The sequence below is a fragment of the Neolamprologus brichardi genome, chromosome 11 (assembly GCF_056152115.1).
Source record: "Neolamprologus brichardi isolate AB-2024 chromosome 11, ASM5615211v1, whole genome shotgun sequence".
NCBI lineage: Eukaryota > Metazoa > Chordata > Actinopteri > Cichliformes > Cichlidae > Neolamprologus > Neolamprologus brichardi.
This window is the reverse complement of record NC_142114.1, coordinates 6,416,172-6,429,204: the sequence shown is the minus strand read 5'-3', so window position 1 is coordinate 6,429,204 and position 13,033 is coordinate 6,416,172. Positions and strand designations below refer to the sequence as shown.

The window sequence follows — 13,033 nt, the reverse complement described above, 5'->3', positions numbered from 1 at the left end:
TTGCCTCTGCTACAGAGCTTAGTCGGAGGCACAAAGGGCAGGGCGAGATTTAAACGATCCACAATACACAACCATTTAATGTCAGAGACATTTTGCTACTGCAAAGACATGTAAATGGATTCACTTCAGCAAAAAAAGAACAAAAAAAGAAGAAAAAAACATGCAGAGGGAATTTAATTAGACAAGAAAGGAAAAATCTAAATAGGATCTTTTAGAGGGTTTCACATGGACAGATAGGGAAACTGGGACAGAAGAGAAGCAGAACAGAAATCAACATAATGCTGAAGGAGGGAACATGCAACCATTAAGAAAATAGGAGAAAACAGGCAGAGTTATTAGTGCCAAAATAAAGTTAAGCTGTTATTTTAAGCTGTGAGTGGAGGAGCAAGTTAGAAATCTTGCTGCCTATGAGTCATGTGGATTAAATAAGAACAGAACAAATACAAACAGAAATAAACAAAGAAAAAGCTCAAATATATGTCCACTTTATGCTGTTCAACCTATCTTGTGTACATCATATATTTATGACTGCGTATCGATTGCTCTGCATGTCCCCACCTTGTCATCCTGAGAGTCGGGCTGAAGCAGGCTGTGTTGCTGGATGGCCATTGGGGGAGGCAGCGGGACAGCGTCCGCCCCCTCTTCTCCTTCCTCCTCACCGCAGCTCTGCATGCCCGATGAGGAAGACTTAGACAGGGTGCCGCTGCTCAGCCCCTCATTGCGCATACGCTGGAGAGAAATAAAGAACAAATGGTAGTTCAGAGTCAGACATGGTCACAGTTATTCAGCATTACGGTGCGTCGACTTACTTCTTCCAGGGTCTCATCTTGTGGCGTGGCGGCGCTGTCGTCAGAGTCCTTCTGCGAGCCGGGCATCGCGTCCATGTTCTTCCTCGTGCCATCGCGGTTCTTCTTATGCTTGTGGGCGAGCTTTTTGACGTGGCCGTCGGCTTTACCGGAGCTGAGCCGCCGAACTGGACTCGTCAGCCACTTCCTTAGCGTGTTTCCAGGACGTTTGGGACCTGGGGAGCTGTGAGGACCCAGGGTTTGGCTGGAGCCGGGCTGCAGGGCGTCATTGCTGGATACGGACAAGGTGTCTGAATGGACAGAGGAAAGAGAAAGAAGCGCATCCAGTGTTACTCAAACGAAACGCAAAGAACATGCAACCATTAAAGAAAAAAACAAACTTTTTCAGTTTTACACTGACTGGCAGATCTTTCAAATCAGGGACTAACAATGGACAGCTAATCCATGTGATTAATGCTGTCTGATTGTGCTGTTGTGAAGGTTTGTTTACATCACACATGCTTTTACACTGGCACAAACTCATCCTGGAATATGAAAGTATGACCCAAATCAAATCTGTCAAATTTATTGCTCATTGCAAAAATCATGCATATTCATGGTAAGATGTTAGTGTCACCAACTCATCTATTTCTGCATTAAACAAAACTCTATGCATATGTAACATAGCCTAGAGGCAGAGAGAAAAAAAAAGTCAATATATGTTAAAGATAAGTGTGGATGTGTTTGTTTGTGCTCTGTGCAGGAGGCAGGATGGCCTCCTCCCCCTCTCACAGTGATGACGGTTCCTCGGGGAATCTGTAGGAGGAAAGCTCTTTTTCTTCGACTAGAAATGGAGCGGTGAGAAAATAACGCAGTATAAAGGGATGCTTGAGGCTTTGTCTGAGTACTTCAAACATGCACCCATCTGTCTGTCTCACCTGTCTCTGCTCATTTACTCTTACTTATCTCCCTCTAACCTTAATTTGTTTGCCCTTGCATCGCCTTATCATTCACTGCACTACCATCCTCCTCTTTAGCTTCCTTTGCTCTCGCTGAAAATGCTGATGGGAGACTCACAAGTCTGACAACTAAACCAGCTTCTGACAATCTCTGAGCAATCTCAGGATGAGGGTGGATATCCTCAAGCAGTTCAACCGAGGGTAACAACCTGATTTAAAAGTTTTTCTCAATCGGCTCATTTAATGAGAGAAAGAAAAACAAAAACCACAAGCAGTAACTCTGATTGTGGATACCACAGAATACATTATGTTAATTAATTGAAATTAATTACACTGCTGCACAGTTTGTCAGCCTGGGTGGACATGTACTGTTGGACACACTTTCATCCCAAGATGTTTTTTTTCTCTATTTGGCCAAATTATTATCAATCACCATGTCAGCTACAATTTTTATGCACGACAGAGAGCTGTAGTTACAGAAAAATTATGAAAGCATCCCCAGTGCATGTAAACATCGTATAATAATAACATAAAATTAGAGATTTTAAATTCTGTCATCAGGATACTGTTTTTTTAATCTTAGAAATACACTAAATGGACAAAAGTACTGGGCAACAACACATCACACCTACAGGAGCTGTTCAGCGTTGCCATGAAGCTCCCGGTGCAATTTCTCTGCAGATGTTAATGCCAGAGGAGGTTTCAAACTTAGTTATTGAGTCAGCAATAAGCGACTGATAGAGGCTTTTACACACTATGCGCCTCAGCACTTAAGGACCGCGATCTGCAACTATAGGTGGCCTGACACTTTGTGGTCGAGCTGCTGTGGCTTCTAAATGTTTCCGCTTTGCAAGCTGATCTAGGACAAAAGAGTGACTTCTTGGAACAGTCGCATCCTCTTTCTGTACCACAATTCACTACGCTCTTTAGAATGACCCATTTGTTCAGAAATGTGCGGTAAAGGGACAGAAAAGACCTGAATTCAAAGATTACGAGAGTGTGGGACCCAAAACTTGTTTCCATTTTCAAAGTCTGACCTTTCAGAACAATGCCTCATTTCTTCATGCTTTTATCATTGCCAATTTAGACTAATAAACAACACTTATTCTCCTTTTTTGTTGAATTTAGAAAACAAGCAAACAAACGAACAAACAAAATGAACTACAGTGACACTGCATTGGCTCTCTGTACCTTATAGAACCTGTTGGTGTCGTTCCCCTCTACATGAGAGACTTCATTTCTTTTTATGTTTCAGCCACATCACTGCTGGTCCATCACTGCTTTTCAGCAGTGAAACCACCTACAGATTTAACCCCTCATACAGGCTTTCAGTATATTTTAAAAAACAATTTAACACCTGTCTGTTAAATGAAGCACTAGTTATATTATACCCATAGTTTTATTCATGTTAAAGTCTTTGTTTTAAATCCTATTTTGTCCTCTGTTTTTATTACACTGATTTCTTTAAAGATCCTTGCTGTTAATACAGCGAGTTAAATTAAAGGCCGTTTCTTGATACAGGCGGTGATGACCTTTTCATTGTGGACACGACTTCCAGTGAGGAAGTGACTGCAAAAATATGTTTATTCATACAGGGGCGATGAGTCAGGACAACACACTCTCCTCCTACATCACTCTGCTTTAAATTGTTTGCATGAAAACACGATGAGCTTGAAAACAAACATCCAGAAAGGAGAACAGAGAGATGTTTTTTATCTTTTAGAGGAAGGTTAATTTTAGTGTGTGCGCGAGTAGAAGTTATCTAAGTTTTACAGCTAGACTAAAGGCAAGGTTTAAAATACTCGAATTCAGTTATTAGAGCATTTAAAAAGGTGCAGCTGCAAAAGATTAAGGCACACGCCTGAGCCGAACGGCTTTTATGAATAGCAGGTGTGGAATTTCTGCCGTTCTTCATTGGACGATTTCACCCAGCCTGACTTAATGCAGCAACATGTGAATGTGTGTGCCCGTCATTAAGCATTAAGCCTCTGGAAGACTTTTCTCCTTACTTATAGAATGTGTTCTTACATCACATGCAAAGGAATGAAGACAGCTCGGTTCCTCAACAACAAGAATCTCCCACATCAGGCACTGTATAGGCTTTAAATCCATCGTTACTAAGACTCCTCGCAACGTCTTCTTCTCACGGTAAAAATCTTTCAATATGGTGCACAGAAAATGAGAACACATGTTTTTTACAGGTTGCTTTCATTCTGTTCAAACATCTTGAAGGGATGGGAAGGGGAAACTTGGGACGCTTTGCAAATCAATATTTTCCACCCAAACACTCTATTTAAAGACAACAGGGGGTGTCGAAGATTTGTGTGTTTTGCTTGAGGGCAACTTCATCGCTTTTGTTGGCTCAAACGTTTTACGTGCAACCTCGCTGGTTAGAGCAGATTTGTGGGGGAGCTTTGTAAAATGCTCTCCTCCAACAGATCCCATGCAGTACTAAATGAAAACCAGTCACAAATGCTGGTTACAGTACTACCCTGGAATTTTTTAGTCACGGGTGCATTCATGGATCCTGTTTAAGGCTGTAATTCTGATGACTCAGAATACCTTTGTTGGTCTCTGAGGATTCCAAATCCCTCACTTATGAGTTCTGAATCCTTCCCCAAATCATGTTTACATTCGATCCACTATTCATGTTAAAAGTTAAAACTACAGGTGCTGACTAGACCTTTGATTTATTAGTGTTTAATATCCGGAAGAGTGTAGGTAAATACCTGCATTAGACAGCTGTTGTTCACTAATGGGAACCAGATGAGTCTCTGATACAAGTTCACCCAGACTGATAAACTGTAGCAGTTAAATCAAATTTAACCCAAGCTAAAGTGATTAAGGTAACCGCTAAAATAATCACTGAACTGAGAGACCACACTGATGAGCTCCAGCACTTAGGTGAAAACTGCTGCTTTCACCAGGAAAACATAGAGAAGTGAGGACTTCTCATGAAGAGCAAATGGACTGTGGTTCCTGCAGACATGCTGTGGTTAACAAGCATGAGGTACAGCTACTTGTTTCATAGCCTCACCTTGATGTAATTCAAATAATACCAAAAATTACAACTTTATAAAACAGTAGCAGTGAGGTAAAACTGTCTTCATAACTGCACTGGAATTTTATAGGTTTGCATATTAGTAATAAGCAGAGAATGGAATCTGCTGGTTATTTATTGTGATCAATATGCAGATATACAGTGTGCAAGATATTGCTTACATAAGTAGTAAGTGTGACGCTGTTGATTTTCACTAGTCCCACCTGTCTCATGCTTAAAAATCTTCAAGCTTTGGCTTGATAAGCGTTAAGTGGCAAACTGAAGATGTTGATCTAACAGGAGTGTAAATGAAAGTGTGAGACACCTCTCGAACAGCTGGTCAGCCTCTCGCTCGTGGGGAAACAAACAGAGGGAAGTGGCAATTTGTTTGAAGCCTTCTTTTTAATTTTATTCTTTTACTGGCAATTATATTTAAATCCATCCATCCATCCATTCGCTTCCGCTTCTCCTTTTTCAGGGTCGCGGGGGGCGCAGGAGCCTATCCCAGCTGTTATAGGGCGAGAGGCGGGGTACACTCTGGACAGGTCGCCAGTCTGTCGCAGGGCCAACACACAGGGACAGACAACCATTCGCACTCACATTCACTCGCACATTCACACCTAGTGGCAATTTGGATTATCCAATTAACCTATCCCCACAAGCTGCATGTCTTTGGACGGTGGGAGGAAGCCGGAGTACCCGGAGGGAACCCACACAAACACGGGAGAACATCCAAACTCCACACAGAAAGACCCCGGCCTGATGGTGGAATTGAACTCAGGACCTTCTTGCTGTGCGGCAACAGTGCTAACCACCGTGCCTATATATATATTTAAATCACAGAAATAAATCATGTTTTTGTTCAAATGAGCTATAACTGCATTAACTGTATTATAGGCATCATCCTTGAAGACTTTTCAATTTTGCTGCTAAAATAACACAGAATGTTCTACTGGCAGCGGGAGCAACAGTGTCCGCTTTAAAGAAGTTTGAGTTTTTCCATAACTTACAGTTAGACATTTTTTCTTTATTGTATTATCATTGATTTTATTTTTGGATTTTAAAACGTACTCTTTTACAAAAAAAATCTGAAAAAAATCTGGTTTAGCAGTTACAAGTCACATGTTTGATTAATTGCTGACTTCTTAGAACAGTAAATGGCCTGTAAATGGTCTGTATTTGTATAGCGCTTTACTAGTCCCTAAAGACCCCAAATCACTTTACACAACCAGTCATCCACCCATTCACACACACATTCACACACTGGTGATGGCAAGCTACATTGTAGCCACAGCCACCCTGGGGCGCACTGAGAACAGTCCAGCATGCAGGCTCATCCTTAGATACAGAAACAGGAATTCTGTTTCTTTTTTGCCTAATAAATAACATAATAATAAATAATAATATTTTTTGCAGGTGGTCTAATAAATTGGTTAGGAAGTATTCATACATATATGAGAAAAACTTACACAACAGTACTTGTGATAGACTTCTCAATACTCCTATTCACTTTAACTTTGTGGGCTAATGTCCTTCAGAAGAACCTACCAGATGTTCTAATACTACTTAAGCATTATTTGATTTATCAGCAAGCTTCCGACACAATGTGACACAACGTGACAACTCACTCGATGCTCATTTACGCTGCTGCAAAGAACATGCTAGATTTACAACTTTCTGTGTGTTCTAGTGTCTCTAAGAATAGAAGTGGGGTAGGTGGAGGGACTCTTGTACAACTGCAGTGATCCAAAAAAGCGCTGCTCAACAGAAGAATGTCTGGGATTCCAGAGGTGTCACCAGGGGAGCATCTTTCATGTGCCCTAATCTTGCCAAGAAGAAGCAAAACAAACACACAAAGCCATAAACATCAGTTGGTGTGGCTGGGAACGTGCTTTTAGGGGCGGAGGTGCAGCGTGTGGGGAGAGCTCCAGGGGATTTTGGTAGATGATCTGAAAAAATGTGCACAACGCTAGAGAGGGGTTGCCACCAACAGCCACATTTAGGGAAGGGAGTGGTAATGGGATGAGAGACCACCCAGTGCAGATTCTGGCAGAACTACTGCATATTTGGGTGATTTGTAATGCTTTATCACACTGTATCTAGCAGACACCTGTGAAAACATTAAAAAGGAAAGGGATTCCATTGTTTAAGAGTCCTCATTCTCCCCTTCTCGTCAGTTTGACCTCATCATTCTCTCTTTTCTCAACAACACCCTCTGTCCATCTGTGAGCCTAACCTGGATTTAAACAGGAACGAAGACATAATCTTGTCCCGGTGATTTTAGTGGATTTTAATATTTCATTATGTAACGATGCATTCACCAAATTACTTTTGCAGCTATAATGCCACCACATGATCGACAGATGAACTGTGAAATTGCAGCACAAAGCCCGTACAAAAATAGCTGATGTAAACCCAGCAAATAAGGACAAGCTGTCAAAACGACAAATGTAGAGTTGCAGTTGTTTCTTGCACAGCTGGAGCTTCAATGTCGCACTTTAGAGCAAAAAAAAAAGACCAGTTTTAATGTCATAAGACCAGAGGCATAGTCTAATTGAGATTCGAATGTTATGCTTTCGTTACATTTTCACCAGAGGAACAAACAATAGCAGCAAGCCGCTAAACCAGAACAACTTAGCGCAACTTATCATTTGTGTTTTCCCAAGCACACTGCATAAAAAGCAAATCTAGCATTAACAGGATAAGAGGAAGCAATTTACTCTTGTCCTACACATGGCACCTACCCAGATCCAACAGCCAGAACTTGCAGTTGTCAGAGTGTTCTCCCTGCGCCGAATCCACAGAGTAAAAAGGGTTCAAAGACACTAAAGATTCAATTCCACGGGCCATGCTAGTGGAATATAAAACTCTGACTTGAAATATTTCCTTAGAGCATCTCCAAAGGTATGCCAAATGGCTTTAAGATCCTTTGAAAAAAATCCCAGAATCTTTATAAATAACAATAAACCTGCAGTAACTACGTCGCTGAAATTCCAGGGGAAGTGTGAAGTCCAGTGTGAGAGAAAAGCAAAAGTCAAATGCAGCATTAGAGAGTAGGATGTTTTCTCTCTCTTTCTTTGTATCTCCATCCCTCCCTCTCTCCCTCCCTCACGAGTGGGCTGCTGTGAGGATATTGGGCAAACCTCCACTGTGCCTCTCCCGTTCCAAGGGGACGTCTGGAAACAGGCAGCATTTCTACCGTATTACCCTTTGTAGAAGCACCCACTCAGTTTGTGTGGGCGGGTGCATATTTTACAGGCATTAGGTCGCATACAACTTGTGCAGTATGCTTGGAACAAATATAGATTTGGTTATGAAATCGAACACAAATGAACAGCATAAAGCTTGGTTTAAAAAAGGAATATGTTTTCTATTCGGTTGTTCATCAAAAGTGTTGCGTGTACATTTTCAGATTTTCTTTTTACATTTATTTAGTTTCTGAATGGCACTACTGACTATTTATCTAACACATAACTCTGTTTTTGGAGCGTCTTCATCTGAAACTGTGCTCTGTGCAGCCTTGAGCAGTTATGCAAGCTAGACGCACAAAGACCTGCCTGTTTAACTATGGGTGTGTGTTTATGTGTATCTCTCTGGGCTTTAAACACACTCTCTACTGTTAGGGCAGACACAGGCATACACAGGCACTCTGAGTGCTTATATCAATCACATTAAGTTTCATTAAGTGGGTACTTTTGTATTTATTCCATCGCGAGGGGCAGTGCAGTCCACCTGCATGTCTGACAAATCTGTGATATTACATAGCAGGGACGCGCAGGCTTGTGCAACTGTCAGCAATTGGATCAGAGCCAGAAAAACGAAAGAAACATATCATAGATCTGAATAACTGAAACTGCCAAGTGTACATTTTGTGGCTTAATTCATCTGCATGTGAAGCCTTCTATGGTACTCTGTCCCCTCAGATGCCTCAAACTGCCAGGAATTCTTAGTGGTGAGAAATTGCAGCTGTAGTCACTGCTTGTCTGCGAGGCTTCACCTCAGTTTATTTATGTCACTGAACTGTTTGCTTCTTTTGGAGGATTTATAATGGCATTTTTCCTGAAAAATGATATGGCTTACTACCTTGCTAGAATTAACTGAAACCTTAAAAAGACTGAATCAGGTCCGATTTTGGACAAACACCTCCCCCACCATCATTCATAGTACACCGAAGTCATTACGTAATAGAAAAGCAATTAAATGACTGAAAATGTCCCATTTTTTCACTATATACTATAGAAATTTTAGGATTTTTTTTTTTTACAGTGATTTCACAGTCCGGGAAATGTGCTACCAGAAATTTTACACACTTAAGACCCAAAGAGTCATGTTGACAGATTTTTTTTTTTAAATTTATAAATGAAAGTTTTAACAGAGAGTTAAGCTTCTTTAACTTTTTACTTAAGCTCAAAGTGGAGTGTAGGAGGCTCACGATGTAAAATGTGTTTGACATTCCTGCTCAAAATAGTCTTGAAAACTCAAGGTTTCGACGAGCATAAGCTGATGATTTAAAAAAATGCCTCCAAAGAACACTGGATGAAATGTCAGGGTGAATATCTATACACATTTTTACCTTTAACGTACAGTCTATGATTGTGAGACATGACAAGAAAAATGGGAGATTTCCTGGACGACCACCCTAATCCCCTAAACTTTCACCCTTTCACCACTTTGGACAAAGCGGCATCCACGGTTGGTCTGTAAATAAAAAAAGGCTGACAAAAACTGCACAAAAAGCTTTTTTTCCCTTTTTTGTCATCCTCGTCTCCCTCCTCTTGAGCAGCAGCCTTTCTGACGAGAGTAACCCCTGCAGAGAAAGGCTCCTTTTCATCACCCCCTCTGACCGCACAAACACACAGCGACAAACGGACAAGAAACACGAGTCCCAGTAAACAAAGTAAGGATGACAAACAAAGAGCTGGAGTTGAAAGCGTAAAATAATTGGTCGGAAAATTGTAGCTTTCTTCTCGTGGCGGTCTAGTAAATCATTCAGCTAATGCCAAAATTGTTAGTTCCTGTATTCACCATCCAAGCATCCTTTAATTTTAAATGCAGACCTTTCTCGTACTGACTACAAAGACGCTGCCAGCAAAATATTTGTATGCTATATCACCATAGAAACAAGCAGTCCACCTCTCACCCACTCTTCCAGATTAAAAAGAGAAAGGCACAAGCAGAAACTTCTCTCAAGACATGATGACAGCAGCTCATAACTCCAACTGGCTACGCGAAATTTGATCACAGCTTGGATTATGAGTGTTTTGGTCAAAAGAACAACAGTTCACAGCAATAACAAGACAACCCTATGATATATTCACATAAGAAAAAAATGAATATAAAGCATCTAGCTAAGGCAGCTAAGTCACTGTGTGACTAATTAAACTAAAAGCATGCATGTTTTACAGCAATGCAGCATTAGCATTGGTGGAAAGTCCTTAAGCACAATTATGTGCTACAGTATAGCTCTGACGAACATGTTCTGCTTTCCTTTAGGCTATATGGTATCGAAAACTCTGAATTAGTGCCACTTTTGCCAACAGCAAAATGTAATTTATGCTAAGGTAAGAGTAGGGCCACTCCAACTGATGAGCACTTCTTTTTTTGGTGCTACAAGTATAATTAAATACTAATAATTTGTAAGCATAGTGGGATTCATTGTGCATGTCATTTTTTGCTGCAGACCTACAAGCCCCTACTTCAGGAAAAGAATATTTTATTTTAGAACCATCAGGCTATAGGTGTATTTTTGGATCTAATACCTTCAGAGAACGTACCTCCTTCTCTGTGTGTCTGCACTGCAGGAACCTGGGACTACTGGAGTTCTTAGAAGCTCATTTTTAGGGCCACAATCCCTCATCAGTGTTGAGACTTCGAGTTTTTATGTCCTTCGCCCAACTTCACGTGTTAGATAATGCTTCAAATAACAACCCAAATAAGTTCCTGGAAGTCTTACATGGCGAGTGCTGAATGACTAGACTTAGTTTGAGAAGGGCTTTGGTGTTAATACATACAGTTTGAGAAAATCCATTTGAAATGTGTTTTTTCTGCCAAAATATGTCAGGTATAAGAACAAAGGCACCAACACAAGGACAAAATGAGGTTTTCTGACAGTAATAACATCTGTCAATGGTAAAATTGTTAATGAAAAAAGTTTAAAAAAAGAGTCTAATGAAAAAGAAACTGCTGTGGGCCTTCCACAGTTGCATAGCAACACCTAGAAATACATGTCTGTGTTCCCCGAAGCAGCTGTTTAATGGAAAGTGAAGGCTCTACGGGTCATCGATGTTGTATTTGCAAACAGGAACCGAATCCGATATGTCCATGCTCATGCATGTATGCGACGAGCAGCTGTTTTTAAGTGTTCAGATGTGCTTCGCGACAAAACAAACATCAAAAAACATCATTCGGTGCACCTGTAATAAGCCAAGAAATTATTCTCCTCCTACCTTTGTGGTTGAAGAGGCCCTCCATCTCCATGGAGGACCTGGAGTGAGCGATGCAGAGCATGGAGCAGGGCACAATGCCCTCCTGGGCTGGCGAGCGATCCGTGGTCCGGACCAAGCACCAGTCCGGCTTGTCGTGCAGTCGCTCCAAAACCTCAACAGTCTGGCCGCGGCGGACTGTCAGCTCCCCGTTGCTGCCGCCGTTACTGGCCACAAAGTCGTGTATGACCACTGTGAGTTCACAGCCACCAGAGAGCTGGAAGGGAAACAACAGTACTCTAAATGCTTTTTCAAGAGGATAAAAATGTCAAACAATCCATTATTGTCTCATTGTGTTCCCGTAGAATATACATAAACATTTCTGAGTAGTTTTCTGCATTTTATTAATCTTATCACCAACACTTGCTCGATGTTAAATAATAACCCTGCAATAAAACTTTCCCTGGCAATTAATTAATAACTGTAAAGCAGATGTGCCCACACAATATCATGTGCTAACAGCACAGGGACTCAAGAAGCTCTGTACAGTGTAAGAATGAACCGGTGACTCATCCAAGCTCAACCGAACAAAACGTCATTCTGACGACGTGATCGTCTATGAAAGGAAAGGCAATTTTAGGTAGAGGTGGAGCGAGTCGGGATTAGTCATTTTTCTCACTGGTTATTTTAAAAGGTTTGTCCTTTTAACGTGTGAGTGAAAAAGCAGCTGCTAGTCGCTAATGATGCTTTGATCTGTTGTGGAGACTGAGAGGGTGAGCAAATGTAGCTATTCTGCAAACACAAGAGCAGATAAGATAGAAATTTTAAAATGTTTTATGCACCTGAAAATACATACCTGAAAACAATTAATATATTAATACTATAATTGTTGCAATGGACATTCTCTGTTTTTAATGCTGTAGTTCAGTAATCACTGGGAGTATAATTGTAATCTTTGAATGACACATTTCCAAGAAGGAAAACTTGTGTGTATTTATGTTAAACATAACAATTATTAGCAACAGATGAAAAGTCTTGGAAATGGAGTGAAGCCATGCAGCAGTCATTAGCTACACACTCTGTAGTGTAAATACTCTGTAAATACTGTAAAAACGTCCCATGTTTTCCAATACTTACAACTGCTCTAACTGCTTGTGTGCGCTTCCATTTGAGTCTTTCAAAGCATATATTATTGCTCAGTATTTTATTCACAGCACACTACACTGCATTAATTGTCACGGCAGAGTAAAGCAGATTATCTGAAACATACCCTTTGGTAGTGGGGCAAAGCCAGAGAGCTTAGGAGCTGAGAAATGGGATGTGAGCTCCTTTCTCCAAACCTGTCCATTGTTTTCCACTCCCTCATTGCAAGAAAAGTTCCAAAAAAGATAGAAAAACTCTACAGAGCAGAGTTATCTGTGTCTCAGTCCACTAAAGTTTGAGTCACACTAACGGGATGCAGGGAAGCAGGTAAGTAGAAGTTAAAAAAGAGGAATAATCATTCGTTTTCAATTAGTATTAAAATTCCTGATCCCAACATTCCAAAGCCAGTAGAAAACTTCCTGCTGTCCACTGTAATCGCACTCCTCTGTGGGTCCTTACAATCAGACTATTGAAGATTAAATGATTCCTTCTCTTGTGTCACTTTCCAGAAGCGGCGCAATTAATCCACCCGTGTCTTTTAACAATTACTTTCACACTGAACCTTTCATCAAGAAAAACAAAAACAAAACACACACCGGGAAAATTAGCAGTAAAAACATTATGGTAGCCTGTATTTTGAAGCAAAGAGTAAGATCGATAGCTGTGAGGACTTAAAACTGTGCT

The 13,033-nt window shown here is 40.8% G+C and overlaps 1 protein-coding gene across 4 annotated transcripts in view; it reads right to left on the bottom strand.

Moving 5' to 3' along the window:
• triob (trio Rho guanine nucleotide exchange factor b) overlaps window positions 1–13,033 on the bottom strand; it is a 108,871-nt gene that overhangs the window by 11,484 nt on the left and 84,354 nt on the right. For all 4 annotated transcript variants that reach the window (XM_087848026.1, XM_087848028.1, XM_087848027.1 and 1 more), the window contains 3 exons: window positions 11,231–11,483; window positions 810–1,096; window positions 559–729 (listed from right to left, as the gene is read on the bottom strand). In XM_087848026.1, the coding sequence (XP_087704152.1) occupies window positions 559–729; window positions 810–1,096; window positions 11,231–11,483 (711 nt within the window). The remainder of the gene's footprint in view (window positions 1–558; window positions 730–809; window positions 1,097–11,230; window positions 11,484–13,033) is intronic.